The 20,375-nt window shown below is 41.7% G+C and overlaps 2 protein-coding genes across 2 annotated transcripts; one reads left to right on the top strand and one right to left on the bottom strand.

Annotated features, from left to right (window-relative positions):
- Positions 1-421: 421 nt before the first annotated feature.
- On the top strand, positions 422-3,598 carry LOC311007932 (rho-related GTP-binding protein RhoB-like). The gene has a single exon (XM_084001350.1). The coding sequence runs from the start codon at positions 582-584 to the stop codon at positions 1,170-1,172; it is 591 nt and encodes a 196-aa protein (XP_083857476.1). The 5' UTR covers positions 422-581; the 3' UTR covers positions 1,173-3,598.
- Positions 3,599-5,396: 1,798 nt separating this feature from the next.
- On the bottom strand, positions 5,397-19,890 carry LOC311007600 (apolipoprotein B-100-like). Its single transcript, XM_084000846.1, has 26 exons — positions 19,694-19,890; positions 19,220-19,258; positions 18,994-19,106; positions 18,748-18,893; positions 18,448-18,595; positions 17,855-18,007; positions 17,564-17,688; positions 17,243-17,328; positions 16,711-17,152; positions 16,473-16,587; positions 16,225-16,371; positions 15,912-16,123; positions 15,600-15,819; positions 15,271-15,444; positions 14,980-15,183; positions 14,692-14,859; positions 14,210-14,415; positions 13,814-13,984; positions 13,264-13,394; positions 12,945-13,146; positions 12,660-12,832; positions 12,379-12,554; positions 12,166-12,281; positions 11,654-12,027; positions 6,858-11,551; positions 5,397-6,757 (listed from the first exon to the last, which is right to left on the bottom strand). The coding sequence occupies exons 1-26, from the start codon at positions 19,746-19,748 to the stop codon at positions 5,654-5,656; spliced, it is 9,894 nt and encodes a 3,297-aa protein (XP_083856972.1). The 5' UTR covers positions 19,749-19,890; the 3' UTR covers positions 5,397-5,653.
- Positions 19,891-20,375: the final 485 nt, after the last annotated feature.

Raw genomic sequence — 20,375 nt, 5'->3', positions numbered from 1 at the left:
AAGTTGTTTGAATGGATGTTTATTGGATACTGGCTTATTTAATTTTGTGGACTCGGTGACAAAAGCAGCACTGGTCCTAAAATAATATCAGGCTATTTGTTGTGGGGTTGTGTTTTTGGCAGCGAGAAGTCTTTTACATTCAGAATAACTGTTCAAAAAATAATAATAAAATAAAATAAAATAAAAATGTCGCGTAATAGATGAATCATGCCGTTACATTTGGGCGACTCTGGCTGATCCTGGATCGGGTGGGTCCTCGTGGCCCATGACCCTCCTCTGAATAAGGAAAAAGCGATGAGATCCAATCACCTCTTCCTTTACAAACTGTGATCTCACCTCCCTATTTCCGATTGGGTTGCTATATTTAGGAAACCACCCTGCGCTTTATAAAGAGCAGTGGGTACTGGTAAAGGTTGTGGAGTTAGGAGACGGGAACCACTTACTGGATGAGGCAGTCCTTCCTTGTTTAGTGCTTATATATATGTGTGTGTGTGTGTGTATAATAGGGAGCGGATACAGCGGGCGCGGATGTGTTTTGGATGATACGTCTGAGAGAGAGTTAGGGGGGAAACAAAGCAGGGATGGCAGACATACGCAAGAAACTTGTCGTGGTGGGTGACGGCGCATGTGGGAAGACATGTCTGCTGATCGTATTCAGCAAAGACGAGTTTCCCGAGGTGTATGTTCCGACCGTGTTTGAGACTTATGTGGCGGACATTGAAGCGGACAACAAGCAGGTCCAGCTGGCTCTGTGGGACACCGCCGGACAGGAGGACTACGACCGGCTTCGCCCTCTCTCCTACCCGGACACCGATGTCATCCTGATGTGCTTCTCCGTGGACAGCCCGGACTCGTTGGAAAATATCCCCGAAAAGTGGGTACCCGAAGTCAAACACTTTTGTCCCAATGTGCCCATTATATTAGTGGCCAACAAAAAGGATCTACGCAACGACGAGAACGTAAGGAACGAGCTGTCCCGGTTGAAGCTGGAGCCAGTGAAGGCAGAGGATGGCCGGGCCATGGCCATGCGCATTGGCGCATATGACTATTTGGAGTGCTCTGCCAAAACCAAGGAGGGGATCTGGGAAGTGTTCGAGACTGCAACAAAGGCGGCGTTGCAAAAACGGACAACACCCCCAGGCCGTTGTCTCAAATGCTGTGTGTTGATGTGAATCCACTTCAGCCTGGGGAAAACCGTGAGGCGTATAGGCCAGACGTTGTCGCCGCCGCTGCCGCTGGGTTCTGTGCCTGAACATGTACCCATGGTTTGGATACCCCCCCACCTACACACACACACACACACACCTCCACCCCACCCCACCCTACCCTACCCTTTGGGATCGGACGACCTTGGCTGAACCAGAACGAAATGACTGTGAAGAAGTTGTTTTGAAGACACTTGGTAATCATCTGATATCGGGGCGTGTGTGTGTGAAACGCGCTGGTTACAGCATGTTCTTTGTGGGTCACATGATCCCAGTCTGACTGGTGGTGGGGGTGGAGGGGTAAAAAGGACAAACCACGAACATTTCAATGGACGCCTAGACCTCTGTCTCTTATGTGGACAGGGTCTGCTTTTGGAGCCAAGACTTAACTTGCTCACTTTTTTTTTGTGTTTCACAGTGTTTGCTTAGGCCACTGCCTTACTGCCAAGGTTATACTTTGTAATAAGCAAAGCAGTATGAAAGAATTGCACTCGTTATTTATGTCCACGTTGTATTGTTAAAACGGCTGTATTAAGTTTGAGATATTGCACAGCATCTGCAAACTATAATCCACAGAAAGTTTTATACACGTTTCAAAACTGAGTAAGGATAGCCATGGTGCTCTGTATCCTGGTATTTTGGTATAAACATTAACCTTTAAGTTTACAGTTCATGAAATTACCTGCCTCAGGTTTGTTAGTTGGAACAACACCCACAAAGTGACACAGTACTACTAAATGTCTGGTTTAATCGTTATGCAACAGGGCCCAATTCATCACAGGTCTAGAAAAGTACACTTCCTGTCTGGGAAAGGGCTAAACGTATTGTCCATTGTATTGCAAGTTTTCAATGGTTGGTGTTTTGTTAGAGTTAAACAGGCAAGCACACAGTTAACCAAATGTTACCACAATTATTTTTCTTTTTAAGGCTTGCTAAGCATGTGTTTACCCTAAAGTTCATGCTCAGCTGTGGCTGACTGGTTTTGATGGTACATTAATGAAAAACATGGATAAGGTCATAAGACATTATCAGCTGCAAACAGTACATGTCGGCAAAGGAGGAGAGAGTTTTTTTTTCTTAAAGCTCGCCTAAACCAAATCATTTTAAGCACATATAGTCTCTCAACATGCTTTTGAACTCTGAAATCCAGGTTGAGCTGTTTCACAGGCTGTCATAATCTCAGCAGTCTCAAAGACTTGGAAGATCCACCTGGCATTTTATATTTAGGTACAGTTTCATCTACAGTTTGGGTGTTTATATGAGAAGATTGAGCATGTGAGAGGGTTTAGCATGTGAGTGCTTTGTTCAGTGAAATATGTTTATGTGGAAAGTGCCATGGGAAGCGAAGTGGGCAACATAAGAGCTCTGTGAGCCAGTAGCACACCCTGTAAGGGATTAAGAGATGATGGAAATTTACATTTCAATGGGAATTGATTGTGTTATGTTTTCATAACCAAACTTTTAAACAAAGGGTGTCCCTTTGACTAAGGCACTATACTAATAGTAAATGCAAAGTCATATTTTTTCGCAGTAAGAACCTTTAATTAGTAAAAATGAACTCTGAGCAGGCAGTAAAGAAGTCCATACAGATCCACCCCAATGTCTTCCTTTATGACTGTGAATGTAGTTCAGATGTATGTGTTCAGACACACTGATGCAGCTTTGTATGTCAGCGAGTTTTCCATTCTTGTGAAATGAATTCAGCTCATGTTTGATCTGTGTCTACCCAGAAGTGTTGTGTAACTGTCCTCTTACATTATAGTGGGAGGGCTTGTACAAATGACAGCTATGATCATCAATTGCAGGAGAATGTTGCTACACTGAAAATCCAGGGCAAAACCCTGGTGGATGTGCAATTTGAGTTACTCTTTTAACAGCAACTGAAGACAAGCAAGCTTGATTTCACCTTGACCATCTCATATTTTTTTCGTGCTCCAGAAAGCAAAGCAAAGAGTATCTTTTACAAATCCAACCAGAGTTACGATGGTGTAAAAGTCACATTCCTGCCTGCCTTCTGTTGCTGGGCTTTTTGCTGACTTACAGAGCAGGAATGCATTGTGCTGGATTGGTTAATTTCCCCCCAAACTGCCCCCCCCCCCTCCTATGTGCCTCTGATTTCCAGCGTTGTTAGGTCATAAGTCAGTGATCAGGCAGTGCAGTTTTCATCTTCTTCAACAATGGAAACACAGAGAGTAAAAAATGCTGAAAATGTGCCAAACCTATCAGATTTCAAATACTTATCAAATTATGATCGCATAAAGGTAATCGCACAATGCTTACCAAGTTTGAAGGGTAGATGGCAAACAATGGAAATATTTGTGAGAAAAAATAATGCAGAATGTAAGGGAACAATCGGTACTGTTCTTGGAAACTCAATAAAAAAATCAATGTGTGCCACTATCTCTACTTCTCCATTCTTTTGCCTAATTTTCTCACACTGAAGACCAGTTGTTCCTGCAGCCACCATTACTTTCATTGTGCTGGAAATAAACACATATTTATTCACAAATATACTTTGCAAAGACCATCATCCTTTTAATTTGTAATTTTATACATTCTTTTTAAAATATAGGGGAGACTGGGGACAGTTGCAACACTTTTTACATTTTTCTCAGTTACTTAGAGACTATTTGGACTAGGCTCACCAAACTTTTATAGATTAAACTTACATTTGTCAGCTAATTAGTCATACCATTTAAAGATGGTTACATATGACACATCAATCACAATATTCATTTGAATGGAAGAATCCAGACGTTGCAACTGACCCCAAACCCAAAATTTCACTTATTAACTTTTGATTTTTGTCTCAATAAGCATAGTATTCCTAAAATATGCATTGTCTTACAATAATACTATAGTATTATTTAGTTATTTAGTAATATTCATCAGAGAACAGTTGGAGTTTTGTTTTGCATAGAGCATAGGCCTTGAGTCAATGTGTAGAGGTTAACAGTGGTAATAAAACTCAATAGCTCAGTGTGAGACAAGAAGAATGGAACTATTTGCAATACAAAAAACTTGTATAAACATGTACTCTACTTTTGGATGATTTATTCACTGTATGACATCAAATAGATTTACTTTTCTCTAATTTTCAAAGGAAAATAGATGTGGCTACTTCTGTCCCATAGAATAAGATACAACTACAAATTGCATATTTAATTATAGGAAGTTATCTGGAGAATTATTTTGAAATCTTAGTCTCTCGTGGTTTAATATAATTGGCTGTTCTGTTCATCATGAGGAACAAAAATAGATATATTGTGCCTATTTTAAGCTAAAAATGTTTCATTTTATACATTTGCATTTGCATAGTGCTTCCATATTCAAATGGCAGTTGTTGCAACCGTCCCCTCCCTGTCAGCCATGACAAAACATCATGTACTAGCTAGACACAATGACACTGACACATGCTAACCATATCATTTGATAGTCAACAAAACAGTGATTCAAACTAGTTTGGATTAATTCATACAAAAGGTCAGGACAGTATGACAAAAATACAGCTCATGAAAAAAGCTACTTTCATACCCTTAAAACAACTTTGTCTCAGTACAAGCAGGAGAAGATGCTGAATATGTCTTTTCTATTATTGGTGGGTATACGGGTCTAACTGTGAATGTGCAGTGTGAATGTCATCACTCTAGCATGTTTCTGATTGGAGAAATAAGGCTTGTTGCAACTGTCCCTTGTTGCAACTGTCCCCAGTCTCCCCTACCCATTATGAATTTAGTTGAAAATGTATTTATTAATTCCAAAAGTGGGATAAACATTAAGCCTTTTCATTTGTTAGCAGCAGCTGCCAAAAACGGACTCAGACTTCATTCTTTGTATTCTCATTGTGTTATGATAAGGGATCTTGTGTGTCACAGAAGATATTTCTGTCTCAGCTAAATTTATACCTGAGGCTATAAATAATCAACATATGACAGAGTTAAAAAATAACCTTGTTTCGTGACTATAATGTAAACAATTAAATAAACAGTATGTTTTGTGAGTGAGAATATCAGCTTTATTAAAGTGAAATCAGGCTGAAATGCCACTTATACCTCATAACACTATCCTGGGGGAATAACCAGTCTGTAAAAATCATATCACTTTTGCCAAAACTGTTACTCTATAAGCCTAATAGGAGGTTGATTTTTATACATTTATATTTTAGCATACATAAGTCAGACACAAAGTTGATTGCAGTACAAACTGTCTTTATTGAAGCCCACACATTTTAAATAGTACAAGACACAAAGGGAGCACTGTGAGAACTGTGAAATAAACACAATTACCAGTTTGAAAAACAAGATAGAGAGACAAACACTAGTTAGACAACACTTGTTAACATGCAGTTTTACATTTTTGATTGAACAAATATACTGTTGTCATGATTGTTACACAACAGATATAAAAGATGCAAACACTGGATTAGGTCTTTTTTAGCTATGGTCATCTTAGAATTTGGCAACAAATGGGAAAGGAATGTCAATATCCATCTGTCTGTCACTAACTCTCACAAAGGGTTCAATGCTTTGGCTTTTCTCCTTCAGGGTCTTAATGACATTGTTGTGGAATGCATTCATACGTTTGACCATAGTGTCAATCCAGGACTGGATGTCAACCTGGAGCTGTTCGCTAGATACATCAGACAGAATATTCTGGATTTTAGCTCTCACAGTTTTCAGATATTCCATAACAATTCTGTAGACCTCCTCAATCTGCATAGAAACATCAACCAGGATGGGAGAGTTGATGGCGTCTCTGTACACACCACTGACAAATTCAGAGAGTTTTTCAGTGTTCAGAGATTTTACAGTTTCGAGAAAGGCCTCACTTTGTTTTGTGATAAACTGTGTGAATGCTGAGAATTTCTTAATGATGTCTTCCAATTGGATTTCTCCCAGTTTCCTCACAGTTTCAATCACTTTGTCTTGGATTTTGCGCAGAGCTACAGACAAATCATCAATAATTTCTCTTCCACTGACCATGTAGTTAGAGCCAGGAAGAGTGAATTCAATAGACTGGAAATAATCAAGGACTGCTGTAAACATGCTGGTAAAATACACAGGGATCTTTTGAACAGCTTCCTCAGTTACATCAGCAACAAAAGTGCTAAATTTCTGGTAGACCTCAAGCCCGGAGAGCCTCTGCTCATACCCGGGGATCTGGAACTTGGTCTCTCTCAGGAATTTAACAACAGCATCAAGAACAATTTCAACTTTCTTCTGGTACTCTCTGAGGATTAAAATGGTCTTCTCTGTGACAGTTGTCATGACAGCAGATGGACTGACTGCTGGAAGGTTGTCCATAGCCCTCTTGAACATCACTTCGCCCTGCTTTTTTGCATGTTTAATAGAATCCCCAAGCCCAAGCATTTCGTTATATGCGATGACAGCAGGATCAGACACCATTTCCACAACTGTTGGCACCTGTTTCTTCAGTCCCAGCATCACCTCATATGGCATCTCCATGTTCCAGGTTGTCTGAATGTTCAGCTTCTCAGAGTTCATCACAGACATCTTCACACCCAAGATATCAACGTCTGTTGTTGGCTCAGACTGTGGAAAAGAGTAAACATAGGACAAAAACATAAATTAATAATTGAAATCAAAATTAAAGGTAATGAGAAAACAAATACGTGACTAAAAGTTATCTTACCGGGTAGCGGCCATAGAGTCTTGCTTTGACTTGTGCGGGGCTCTTGGTCTGCATCTGAACTGCAATGAGTCCTGTGGATGGTGTAGCCATAGAGACAACAAGGCCTTCTGTTGGATTTCCAGTGATCTCCTGGTGGATTTCCATTGTCATCTCAGGCAGTTTGACTTTCATTGAATTAGTGGTGGAGGTTTCCACATTTTCACCCAAGATGATGCTGCTCTTGTGATTTCCCTCTACCAGTGCGTGGTCTACAGCAAGGGAGGAGGACATTGAGAGTCCACCAACTCTGACCAGGCTGAGGTCACCCTTCATCATGCCATTCAGAATGACAAATTCAGAGGATGAGGAAGCATCAAGTGTGGCTGTGGTGCTGGTTTCCTGGTTGATGAGACTGGCATCAGATTTGAGTGTGAGCATTGCTGTTTTCAGAGAGAACTCATGGGTAAGATCGCCCATAACTGGGATCTGAATAGTCTGAATTTTTGGAAGTGTGATTTTTGGAAGAGTCAGCTTGCTCAAGGCAGATGGAACATGCAGAGAGGGCATTGTGATGAGACTGAAGTCGGGCAGAGGAATGGTAAATGTAGACATCTCAACGTTCATCACTGGGACTCTGTAGGCAGGCACTACAATGGTTTTGGGCAATTCAATGCTATAATTTTCATATTCTGCCTTTGCCTGGTTGTAAGATCTAGCAAGGACGGCAGCAAACTCATCCTTTCCGATGAGCACTCTCTTGTGCAGAGTCTTGGCGCCGTTGTTAATGACAGTGATGACTGGATCCAAATTAATGTCAATGGTGATCACCTCAGGGTTCTTCACATACTTCAGTTTGGAGCTCATGTCAAATGTCTGCTGAGGTGTGATTAGGAGCCTTCTCAGGCCAAGTTCTTGCCACAGGGAGATGTAGTCAACTCTTGGTGTTCTAATACCAACAAATGGCAGTGTCATTTCAGGAATTGTGATAGGTTCAGTGAGCACATCAAGGTTTGCTTCTCCTTTAATCTGGGAAAATACATTAATTTCTGTCTCGCCATTGTCCATGCTGAAGTAATGGGAGTATTTGTACTGATTGAATCTTGCCAGGCCAGTCCAGCTGCCTTGCTGAACCTCAGAGTTAAGGGTAAGAGCCATGTCATTCTGGAGATCCATCTTTCCAGTCAGCTTGAATGGAAGGGCAACCTTGACATTTCCCTTGTTCTTGGTGTCAAATGTAAGCTCATTGGGTGTGATCAAAGCAACGGCAGAGGTTGATAAAGTTCCCTCAACCTGTCCAGTCAGGTCAGCCTTGTGAGAGGCAGTGAAATCAATTTTCATGTCTTCAACCTTAGCTTGGAACTTGACCTCTGCAACACTGTCCTTCATGAAAGGTGTATCTGTCTCAGCCTTGGCATCGACAATTATGTGGCGGAAAATGCATATATCAACATCCACATTCTGATTTGCTTTCATGTTTTTGCAACCTGTCTCACCTGTAAAAGTTACTTTGGTTGTGTGGAGATCCATCACCACTTCCAGGTCACTCTTGTGGGTTGCCTCATTTGAGAAGTCCTGAACTGCATATTTTCCATTGCCAAGATTGTTAAAGGTCAGACGGGCAGAACCATCCTTGAGCAGAAAAGCTGTCTTCTGATTCATTGATGTGTCAGTGAAGATATTGAGGGGTGGCATCCTGAGGTCATGCTTGTAGCTAGTGTCAACTTTGGCAGAAACTCCATTTTCTGTGTTAAAGAGTGCATTGTTGGTAAGTTCTGCAACATAGAGCTCAGTTGTGATCTTTGCAGTGGTGTCAGCTGTAGACTGGGCCAAAAGACCATTGAGAGTCATTGTACCCTTGTGGTCAAGTGTGAAACTGGACTGGGCAACATTGATGTTCTCGGAGATGGACAGACGGCTCATTTTGGGCACTGCAACATGTGCACTGGCATCCACAGTGAAGTCAAGGACTCTCAGAGTAGAGGTAGCCTGTGAATTAAGGTTCACCTTGAACTCTGGTGTGACAGATGTAGTTGTGGTGTTCTCCAGGTCAGCAGTGGTCCTAACTTTGTAATGAGGTGATGTAACCCTAAACTCTCCATACAGTTTTCCAAAGCAAGGAATTTTGGCCATATCTACCACCCTCTCCTTCAGCTCCATAGCAAGTGTATCATAATCAAAAGACCTGACTCTCTGCACCATTCTCATGAAATAATCACTCATGTCGTCAATCAGCTGTTTGAAGTCAAAGGAATACAGTTCATTCACTAACTCCTGAATGGGAGACATAACCTTTTTGACCAATGGCTGGATGTTAATTGATCTGAGAGCATTAAAAGCAGACTGAATCTTTTCCCTCACCTGAAATTGCTTCAGAAGTCTAACAACCTCATCCATGATGTTTCCAATCATCATCTCAATCTTATAGCCAGAGAGGATCTCCTCGATTTTGTCATAATATACATTGAACCTCTCCATAAGGTTGTATTTCTGGATCCAACCCATGATAGATTCCCTGATGGATTTCAGGATGTTAAGGATTTCTTCAGTTGGGAACTTGGCTACAAAGTTGGTCAGGTCTTGTTCCATTGAGGTGGTAAACTTTTTCAAGTCTTGGACAAAGAGGTTGAAGTCAAAGTTGTCGATGACTTCCTTCAGTTCTGAAACTTTGCTCTGCAACTTGATGCTGATCTCATACCTGTTGTCAAAGTCTTTCAGCATCTCAATGCTTTGGTCCATCACCATCATCATTGTGGTCTTGACATTTTCAATGACTGTGGGCAGGTACTCAATGAATGGGATCTGGATAAAGTGGCTGTCGCTGTTCTTGTCATATTTCACAAATCCAGAGATGGCATAATCTTGACTGTCTTCACCGAAGAGGGGAGTTGAGATTGTTCCTGCTACCTCAATGCCCATTTTCTCTGCATTATTGTAGGCACTAAATTCTTCATCATAAGTGTGGTCATTTACCTTGGATACCATCTTCATTCTGATACTCTGCTCTTGTAGGCTGAGCATGCTGTTGACCTTGTTCTCCATGGTGGTCTTGATAGACGGTCTGCCTTCCAGGTCATGGGTGGTTGATGCTCTGTAGTCAAATGAATGTGTGAACAGACCAGGTTCTGCTTTCAGGAGGAATTTGCTGTACAGCTCGCCGCTGTGGTCTCCATACAGATACACTGCACCATCTGAGTTGAAAAGGGCGTCGATGTTCAGCATGAAGGGCGCAGCAGCAGTTTTGACTGTGCTGTCCAGACGAAGAGATGGTGAGTTGAAGTTCGCCACATTGTTGAACTTCATGGTCAGACCAGCAACCTCCATATCAGTGGTATGTGTCATGTGGGATCCCAGGAGTTTACCATTGGTATTGCACTTGGTGGACAGGACCAGATCAACAAACTTGATTTCATAAGTGTGTTTGAGCTCTTCCTCTGAGAAAACTCCCATCATTGTTCCAGTCAGCTCCATGTTGTAGGGTTGAGCCTTGAACTGGGCATCATTCACAAAGTTAACCTCCATGATCTTCAGGTCATTTTTCACAATGACTGAGGCAATAAAACGCTCCATGTTAACTGTGATGTCATGCATGTAGGAGTTCCTGCTGTCAAGGACATTGTCGGTCTTGGAGCGGAGGGTAAAAGATCTCAGAGAAAGAGACAGTGAGTTGGTATTTTCAGTCCTCATCTCGTTGAAGGATCCAACAATGTTGTTGGAAAGAACCAGGCCATCTTCGTTCAGTCTGAGGTTCACTCTGTTCCTGGTGTTGATGTCAAAGAGGTTGCCCTTCAGGATGCCGTTGAAATAGACTTCTGTGGTTGCAAGCTTTCCCTCAACACTGAGCTCACCTTTGTTCTCTTTGATGGCTCCCTTGGTGGTGAGAGACATGGTGGCACCAGTTGTGTCAACTCCACCATGGAAGACGTTCTCAAAGGTCATTGGGCTGTACTGAGCAGTTGTTGTACAGCTGGTGGTCAGGCCATTTTCGTTCAGGGTCAAAGTTGCCTTGTGAGAGGCAAGGCTTGAAAATACGTTGACAGATGCATCAGTGTTGATCTCCAAGCCAGAGGGGTTCATGGATCCAGTGAGCAGAGAGTAGACACGGTTCTTGGTATCATCAGCTTGATTCTCGATTCTGAGGCTGACCTGTCCTCCTGTGGCAGAGAGCTCCATCTGGTTACGAATCATTCTCTCATCAGCCTTGGTCACTGAGTCAGACTGCATGGTAAGCATGAGATCCTTGTAGTTAAGACTCATTTTGGTGGTGTGCTTGATGGGGCCACTGTTCATGTTGGTGTTGGACTCAATCAGAAGTTCTGCATTTGCATATGATGCCTTGACCTTGTTCACAACCTTCAGGATGTCAGAGTTCACTCTCAGTGTGTTCTCCATCCTGGCTTCTTTCTTCTCTGGTTCAACTGAGAAAGTGTGGAGATAGGTGGTGGTAGCAAACATGGGCCCAAGAGTAACACTTCCATCTGTGTTGATGTCTCCAGAGAAAATGCTTGAGGCTAAGGTGACCTGGGTGGTAATTGTCAGAGAAGTGTCCAGACCCACAGGGGAGTTGGCAAAGATGTTGTAGCTTCCTGTCAATAGCATATTGTCTGTGACAGCAACGGTTTCCATAAGATTAAAACCTGTGTTCATGAACATGTGCTTCAAGGAACCATCAATGCTTAATTTTGTGGTTGTCTCTGTGTCCATCATCTTTGCAGCTCCTGTAAGAAAGACAAAATAGAGGGAAGTGTATTAACTTCTGTGCTGTCTCTGTTTTTTAAGATAACACATGTATATTTTTTAAAGGATAAAGATTAAATTACCCTCAGTTGAGAAGGACAGAAGTGTGACTGGGCTGTCAGCCATGACGTTGAAACTGGCAAGGTAGCTAGAAAGCTCAGCAGGGTTGCTGCCAGCAGAGACTGTTGCCTCCACGTTATAATAGTTGCTCTTGACCTTAGTAGACATTTCTGCCAGTCCAAGCCTAGGCAGGTTGAGTTCATACTCAGAGGGGATGGTGAAAGTGGGGATTCTGATCTCCCTTGATGGAAGCTCCATGTCCACCTGAGGCAAGGAGATTTGAGGGGTGGAAACCACTGCAGGTATCCTCAGTTCCCCAGATGATTTGCCCCCAAGAGGCAGAGGGAGTATGAAGGTCATGCGGCCCTTGTTGAACTGGTATCTGAATGTGCTTTCGCTGGTAAAAGGATGAAAAGAAACATTTGGTTAATATAAATCAGATATTTAAAGCAGGGAAATTTCTGTCGCACCCATTTTGCCACTGATAATGATTTTAAAATCTTAATTCAGATTATTGAATGTGTGTTACACTTACAGGTCCATGAACAGGTTCTCGGGCATGGAGGGCATTTCCACCTCTGCAATTCTGTTCCTCAGAGTCTCAACATAGGGGACACCAGCTGAAATGTTGTCCATCCAGATGTTGCTGGCCTGATGAAGAAATACCACATTTCTCAAGATTTAGTCTGGAAAAACTAGAAATAAATAATGGTATTTTAAATAGTGAAAATTGCTGTATTCATTTTACCTCAGCTGCCTTGTTGATGATGTGACGCAATTTCATATCGGTCTTGACAACCTGCTGGTCCATGGCATCCTCCACAAACTGCCTGAGCCAGGCCTGGAGGGCTTCGGTGTAAGGCACCAGGATCTTAGTGTCAGCATTAACATTGGATGTGAGCTGAACCTCAGCCTGCTCTTCACCTGAGATACAAATAATTTTTAATGTTACTTTTGTATTTGAGGCATTTTTTTAATGAATGCATGAAATGAAAGACATCCATTTGCATTAGTTTCTAATAGTCGTACCGTATTTGAATATCACTGCCTGAACGGAGGAGGTCTCTGGGAGCTTGACATCACTTTTGATCTCCATGGTGAGTCCATTGGTTTTGCTCATTTTTGCTGTGATGGCAGCATCAGTCTTGAGTGAGGGGACCAGCAGCTGAACCTGCAGCATGCCATCATTCATGGCCTGAAGCCTAGGATAATTAAAAAAATATGATCCAATCAATAATGTGCACAAAACAATTGTTTAAACAGTGATGAATTTGAATAAGTGTTTGAGGAAAGTTTGCAGTGAGGTTTACTTACTTGGCACGGCCGATCAGAGAGAGCTGGGCCACGTTCTTGTTGGAAATCTCAAAGATGATGGATTTGCCCCTGGAAGCGCTGTCGGTCATGCCAACCTTAACTCCAGCCTCAATATCAAAGTCAGGAACCTGGACTTGGGTGGTGAAGACATTCCTGTTTCTGTTGTATTTCATGGTGGCTGTGGCCTCAGTAGCCTGAGCACCTGGAGTGACAAGTTAGAAGAATTGAGTTAGAATAAGTTGATAAATTGATTACTGATGCATGATTAGGCTCACAGAAAAAAACATTGGTCGATATAATTTTTGCTTGATGATCGTACCCTCAGCTCTCAGGGTCATCTTCACAGAATCAACCTTCTGGTTGCCATCCTTTCCTTCGCTGAGAAGCTTGTAGGCGATGGTGGCTGTGTACTCGGAGACCTCTCCGGTGGGTTTGATGTCTACAGCAAACCTAGATTGAGATGAATATTTCAGTGATGAGCTTTCATTAAAAAAAAACATTTATGAATCATTGTGTAGAAAATAGCACAAAAAGCATTTCTTACATAGTATCTACATTATTTGACCATATATTAAACAGTATTTTTTGTCCTTACTAAATGACATACCGGGATACTAGTCCAACTAATAATACCAACTCTCATTTTCCTATTTCTTCCCTCATCCATGCCTGGCTTTCATATAAAAATATATCACTTCTTAATGCAGTCACATAAATAAAAAAATGTGCTATTTGTTATTCATACATCCATTCATCCAGTGTATTTTACCATATTAATTGAATTTTAACCAATATTAAATCACTAAATGATACATCACAGTAATATGGCATTGACAAAATGATCACAGTTTCTTCAAATCACAACTTACAGGCTCTCTCCATTCAGAGGGAAGTAAGGCACAGTTGTCCTGCCACGGGTGTCAGCGCGAAGTGTTCTGGTGCAGTATTTGACTCCAGTGAAGAGAGGGCTGCAGTTTGAGTCACCCTCTGTGTGTGGGATCATTGTAGCCTGGTCATCACCCACAATCAGCACTTTATTGCTGTTTTGGAAAGAAAAAAGAATAGCAAAATCAGTTTCTTTCCTCGAATAATATGGTGCCACATGTTGTTACACTTTACTAACCCTAGTAAAGTTTTCTATGGTTTTTAGCAAACCTGAATATGACCAACAGCTGGTTCACAAAAGCAGAAACAAGACAAAACCAAACAAAGACATATTTATCTCTGAAATACAACATATGAATGTGTTTTATGTTATTTGTTACCTAATGCGCAGGAGCTTTGTGGTGCCCTGTGGGGCTGGGATGGAAAGCTTGACCTGGTCCTGCTCCATGGTGATCTTGGCATTGAGTGCACTCTCATGGAACATGCTGGTGTGCATCTCAACGGTGGACACAACAAACTGTGGGACATTGACTCCCATCTGAGTCACAAACTCAACTCCAACAGAGGGCATGAACTGCAGCTCCTTCTGTGAATGAAAACAGATGGAGAGAAATGAAATGGGCTGCAGGGGCTTGAAGAAAAAATTAACTGACACCATCAACACATCAACCGCTTCTGCAATTTTAACCAACCCCGAACTACCTTTATTACTATGCAATATAAATTAATTGGATTATTTGTATCATTATCATAGATTTTAAGATTTTACCAACACATTTCATTGGATGAAAATCAGCTAACCAACATTAGGACAAACAGTGTATTATTCATTGGTCGGGAGAGAATGAAAAAAAAAAATTACCATGTTTGGAGACATGCGGAGGCCTCCCTTTGCACCAGGAGTGAAGGTGCCAGACAGAGCAAACGTCAGAGGCAAACCAGATGCTGTTGACATGCTGAATTTGTTGTCCATGAAGATGTAATGGGCAAAGATCTCATTGTCAGTGCTGGACATCAGATCAGCCATGACCTGATAAAAAAGAATCAGTTATTTCTAATGTGCTCTTGCTGAGATAAAAAACAAAAACAAAGGTGTGAATCGTGGGAAAGGTTATCATATTAAACAGGTAACAGAAGCACAGAACGGTACCTTGGAAGGAATGGTCCTAATGAAGATGTCTGCATACATCATTGCGTTATCAGCCAAAAATTTCAGATCACTGCCCTTGATGTAGCCAAGCTCAGCTCCCATGATCCTCAGGTAGGCCATGGCCTCTGGAGACTCTAGAGCGGACATCTCTCTTACCAGCTTGTTGAAGTTGCGAGAAATTTCTCTCACAAGATTGTCAGGGACCTTAGGATACAGATTGATACGTTTAGTTGTGGTGCAATCAGTGGAAGTTATCAATAGAACAGAAAAAAGATCACACACAAAATATACCTTCTTTTCTCCTGATTTCAGGGGAGCAACCCATTTCTCCAGAACCGCTTTGATCTGTGGTGGCATCTTGCCGTCAATCCAGTAAATAGTCTTTAACACAGTATCGGGGAAGAACCCGTTCTTTCCAAACAGAGCCTCAATGGATGGCTCAAAGCCTTTACCTTCCATGCCAACCTACCAGAAAAAGAAAGCAATTTGATTTAATGGTAGGTTTAGAGTGAATATTTTAAGTGAAGCTTCTATTTCAATAGCAGATGAAAAATATCCAAAATATTATATATCATGAACTAATATCATTGTTTTAATGAGTATTTTTATGACATACGTACCTCCCAGATGTTCATGCTGTAGCCAAAAGCTTTCAGGGTCATTTCCAGCAAGACCTCCCTGGGCAACTGGTTACTGGGATCAAAGATAACATTTCCCTGAACAGCAGCCTCAAAATTGTCTGCAACCATAGCCTGCTTGTAGTTGCGAGACTTTGTGGTGTAATCACTGTGTGTGTCAATGTCCATGTAGCCCATGGTGTTCATGATCCTTGAACCAAGCCTGAGAAAATAAAATACAATGGAATTAGGTTTTGTTAATACAGTATCAATAAAATATTTCCAATTGTCATTTAAAGTGTGCTCTGTTCTTACTTCTGGGTCTCTACATCAGGAGAGGAAATGATGTTGTACATGTGGGAAGACACGAAGGCCTTGACCTGCACATTCTGCTCCTGTGTGAGCAGCTTCTTCAGCATCTCAACGTCACTGTCTGCTGGGTCCCTCATCAGAATCAGGTAAGCAGCCAGGCGCTTCTGGACAGCACCCTTGGAGTACTGGGTGACCCTCTGGAGGTTAGAGCGAACCTGGATAGAAAAGCAACAGGAGCTTGTTGGTCAACAGGAAAGCTTATAGAGTATTAGAAATGGTAGAAACTGTTTTTTCTCCGAGGGGAAATGCTACATACCTCATCTGTCACAGTCATGCGTCTGAAAGCCTGAATGGCAGCCAGCTGCACAGACAGTGTGGTTGCAGGCTGTCTCATGCATTTGAGCAGGGTGCTCTTGATACCAGCGTCAGCTTGTTCCATTACATCTCCCATGTTGCCAATAACCTGGATGGAATAGTAAAAAAAAGTTTAGAAAAAAAGAAATCTAGGCCTGGAAATCACCATAAAAATGATATTATCATTGGAGACCACCGCTGGATACCTACCCTCAAGGTCAGGAAGGTCAGGTCTTTTTCTCCTGCACAGTCTGCGCCGAGCAGAGATGACATGAACTCAGACACAGCAGTGATCTCGGGGGTGACTCCCTCGCTTGCGTACAGTCTAATGACAAAAGTAGACATTAGTGATTAAACACACAGAAACCACAACAGTGTGGCAGTACTGACAAGGACTTTCTTCAGATTGAAAACATCTATTTACAAGGTAATAGGTGAGTTTACTTACTTCTTGGCTGCATTGCTCAGGGCGTACATGATGGGTTTGCTCTGTTTGTACTGAGCCATTGCCAGCAGGTCCTTCACCATGAGGCGGGAAGGGTTAGACAGGAGACCAAGGGCGTAGACAGCAGCATCAACCTCGAGAGCAGATTCATCAAAGGTCCTGAGAACCTTCAGGATGGCACTGGTGCACTCTGGGGTACCACACTGAGCCAGGGCTTGCCAAGTCAGAGAGCTGGACATGTCCATCATCTCCTCAGCTACAGATCCCAGGACGTCGGCCTGCAGGCCACGGAGCTCAGAAACCAGCTTCTGGAAGAGACGCGCGCGCTCCTCGCCCTTTGACAGGGTGCTCAGCTCCTGCATGGTGGCAATGGCAGCATCCTTGGTCTGCTTGGGGCACTTCTCCTCGGTAGCAGTCATGGGCAAGGACTTGCGGTTGTTTTCGTCTGTAGGGAAATCACAGCACAAACAATAAGCAAATGATAGGAATAGAAATTTGACATGCTACAACACATTTTAAACACTAAAACACTCACTGCGCTCAAAGATTCTGTCGTTGATCTTGGCAGTTTCTCTCAGAGTCACAGTCTGCTTCACCAGAGTAGAGATTCCATATTCATTCCTGTTTACACAGACAAGAGACATTTTCAACAAATTGGTCACAGCTGAAAATCATTACAGTGGGAAAATTGTTCTATTTTATATCATCAGTATAATATTTATCAAAACAGTCTGGATAGTACAGGTACAGTAAAGAAAATACAAAGTAAATACATCTTTCTTTCTTTTTTTTTAAAGGTAAATATGCACGTTTTTGTTTTGTTTTTTTGCCAGTACTTCATTCTTTTGAAACTTACTGGTGGGACATGGGCAGGAACAGGTGTTTCTCTGTGCAGGTACCGCTGGTCATGTGCTTCTTCTGGTTGTCAAACTTGTAGTTGCAGGTCTGGGTGCTGCTGATCATCTTGGACAGAGGGAAGTTCTAAGACAGTAGGAGGAAATCCATGTTTTGTTAGTTAACTAGGAAGAGTAAAGTGCTGGAAGTGCTGTTTTTAAAAAAAAAACTGTTCATACTGAGTAAATTAATGTGTAACTCATGGCTTAAGTTTGTCATGATGATTGCATTACGCTGTTGCTTCAACTCTTACCATGCCGGTGATGAGGGCCAGGGGACTGGTCTCCTGCCTTTGGGCAACAAACCCGTCACATGAGGAAAGATCCCTGGTGACAGTGACATCAGTGGCAATGTCCTCTCTGGAGTTGACAGTGTAGTCGGTGTTGCAGACTCCGTGCACAGTGGGCTGAAAATGATGAAAGGCAATCATGAATACTGAGAGGATGGGAGACAAGCAAAAAAAATAAAAAATAAAAAAACGGAGTGGCCAGAGGTGGAGTGGTGAACGTGACTTTTGTCCTGTTTAACAGTTACCCAGAATCTGATTATCAATCAATCCTAAAGATTAGCCTCATCAGGAGAGCAGGTGATGGCATTTGAAAGATAAAGTTATCTAGGACTTTGACCTGTCTTTGTGGGAACATGCTGTTACAGGAGTGCATTTATCACCTGTGACTGGGGCAGCTTATCTACTCATTGTGCAACTTGTTTATCTTAGCATGACTCTCCCCACAAACAGCTGCAACCTCAGACCTCTACATGTCGACTCTGGTCTGAATTGATTAGATGGTTACTGTGCGCTAAAAAAACAGAAAACAAGGCAACAAAACAGAAGGCCAATCGTACCATTTTCTTGTTCTTCTCCTCCTCCATCACTGGCACCATGAGAGCAGAGACGATTCCCCTCTTGATGTTCAGGATGTTGACAGGCTCGTCATCCTCAGGGAAGAGTTCAACGCTGGTCTGTCCTTCAACTGTGATCTTCAAGGGGTACCTAGTGTTGACGTGGAAAGATCATCATTTACAACCTGCCCTTTTATAGCTCAGCCTTTTCCTTTTATGTGTCATATTGCCCTCAGTTTTAGGATTTAACAATACAGACAATTAATGAATCTTTTCTGAAACAAAAAATTAAAGATGACGTACTTGGCCATGGCATCTCTGAAAGCATTTTCTTGAGCAGCAGGACGATACACTGCGTTGCCCTCAGCATCCACACCAGAGATCTCACTCAGAGAGCACTCTGTTGTGCGTAGGATGAATCTACAGGTCTGGGGCACATCGACCTCAACCTGTGCGGCAGATCAAATCATTTTTCTGTTAGTTTTTTTTTTCTATTTGGGGTCATGAGACGGTTTTGTTTGCAGTATTGATCAGTTCTGTGTGACATACTTTGCAGGAGACTCTGGGGCCGCTCTTTTTGTCGGTAGCTCCATTTACGCCGTTGAAGGTCTCAGCTTCGTAGTTGTACACAAAGCGCCTGAAGTTCTTGAATCGTTTGGCCACTGAAAAGTGTTTGAAACGTCCATTAAAGCACAAAAAAAAGAATGTATCATATGGTAATGTATAGGACACAACACAGTGAAGACACAATGATAACAATAAACAAATAACTCACAATGACAGACGGGGGAATCGTCACTTCCCGCATCTTGCTCTGTAAGGGATAAAAAAAAAAACGTATGTGTTTTACAATTTTAAAAACCACAACTTTCTCAAGATTTATTTTAAACACTTTTGTAATAATTCTATCAATTTAATCATATGGCACCAAGAGAGTTTACAACGACTATTAGCCAAGAATTATTTATATTTTACTGATACATATTACGAGATATAAAAATGGTCCTTTATTTGAATAACATCACAAGTATGTAATCTAGAATGACTTAAGTAATGTTTGACAATTAAACATGCTATTAAATATTACTCTAGTTATGAATTTGTCACCAGTCATCTGGTTGTTATATTTTTTACACCAAGCAAAAAACATCTATGTTTTCTCTCAAATGGATCTGCAATTAAAATATAAACCAAACCTTTAAATTCTCTTAGATTCAAAATAACTACTAGTAATGCAAGTAATACTTACGGGCTAGTGTGTAAGTGCCCAAAAGCAGCAAAAGGCAGAACTTGATACTCCCCATGATGGGCTTAGTATAAGCTCAAGAAGCCTTAAGGTAGGGAGAGTCCTCCTCTTTCTGTGAAGACTAATCTTAGAGCCTTCGTCTATTGGCTTTTATAGTTCTCCGATCTTGAAGTATGTGATCACCAGGACTTGCAAATGTGTTATCCTCGTTCCAAAGTCTGAACAGTCCTTGTGGCAGGCCAAAGGTAAAAATGTTTCACAAACTGAGACCAGCTGACTCCATCAGCATTGGGTGGGGGTGGTCTGTGTGCTAATGTGAGATTACCTCCTCAGCTCTAGCTGTATAATTTGGGGCTGTTTTCACAAGTGATTAGGCTGATACCAAGACCATCTTTAATAGGGAAAATAACATATTAATATTCAAAATCTAAAACAAATCATACATATCTTTATCTTTAAAACATGCTGTAATCAGATCAATGTCATATAACAGCTAATATAGCTTCAATCACTAACTTTGATTGCTCTGTAGCGCTCAAAGGGCAGGGCACAAAGAAACTAATTTCCTAGTATCAGCAAAGTAAGGATATGTTTTTGGGTTTTGTTTTGTTTTGTTTTTTTATTTTAGTTGTTTGGGTAATTTTCTTTTTCAGACTTAATATTGTCTTCAGGTCTGTTAGTATAT

The sequence above is a fragment of the Trachurus trachurus genome, assembly GCF_905171665.1.
Source record: "Trachurus trachurus genome assembly, chromosome: 24".
Taxonomy (NCBI): domain Eukaryota; kingdom Metazoa; phylum Chordata; class Actinopteri; order Carangiformes; family Carangidae; genus Trachurus; species Trachurus trachurus.
Note: the sequence above shows the minus strand (reverse complement) of the source record. Positions and strands in the feature narration are given on the sequence as shown.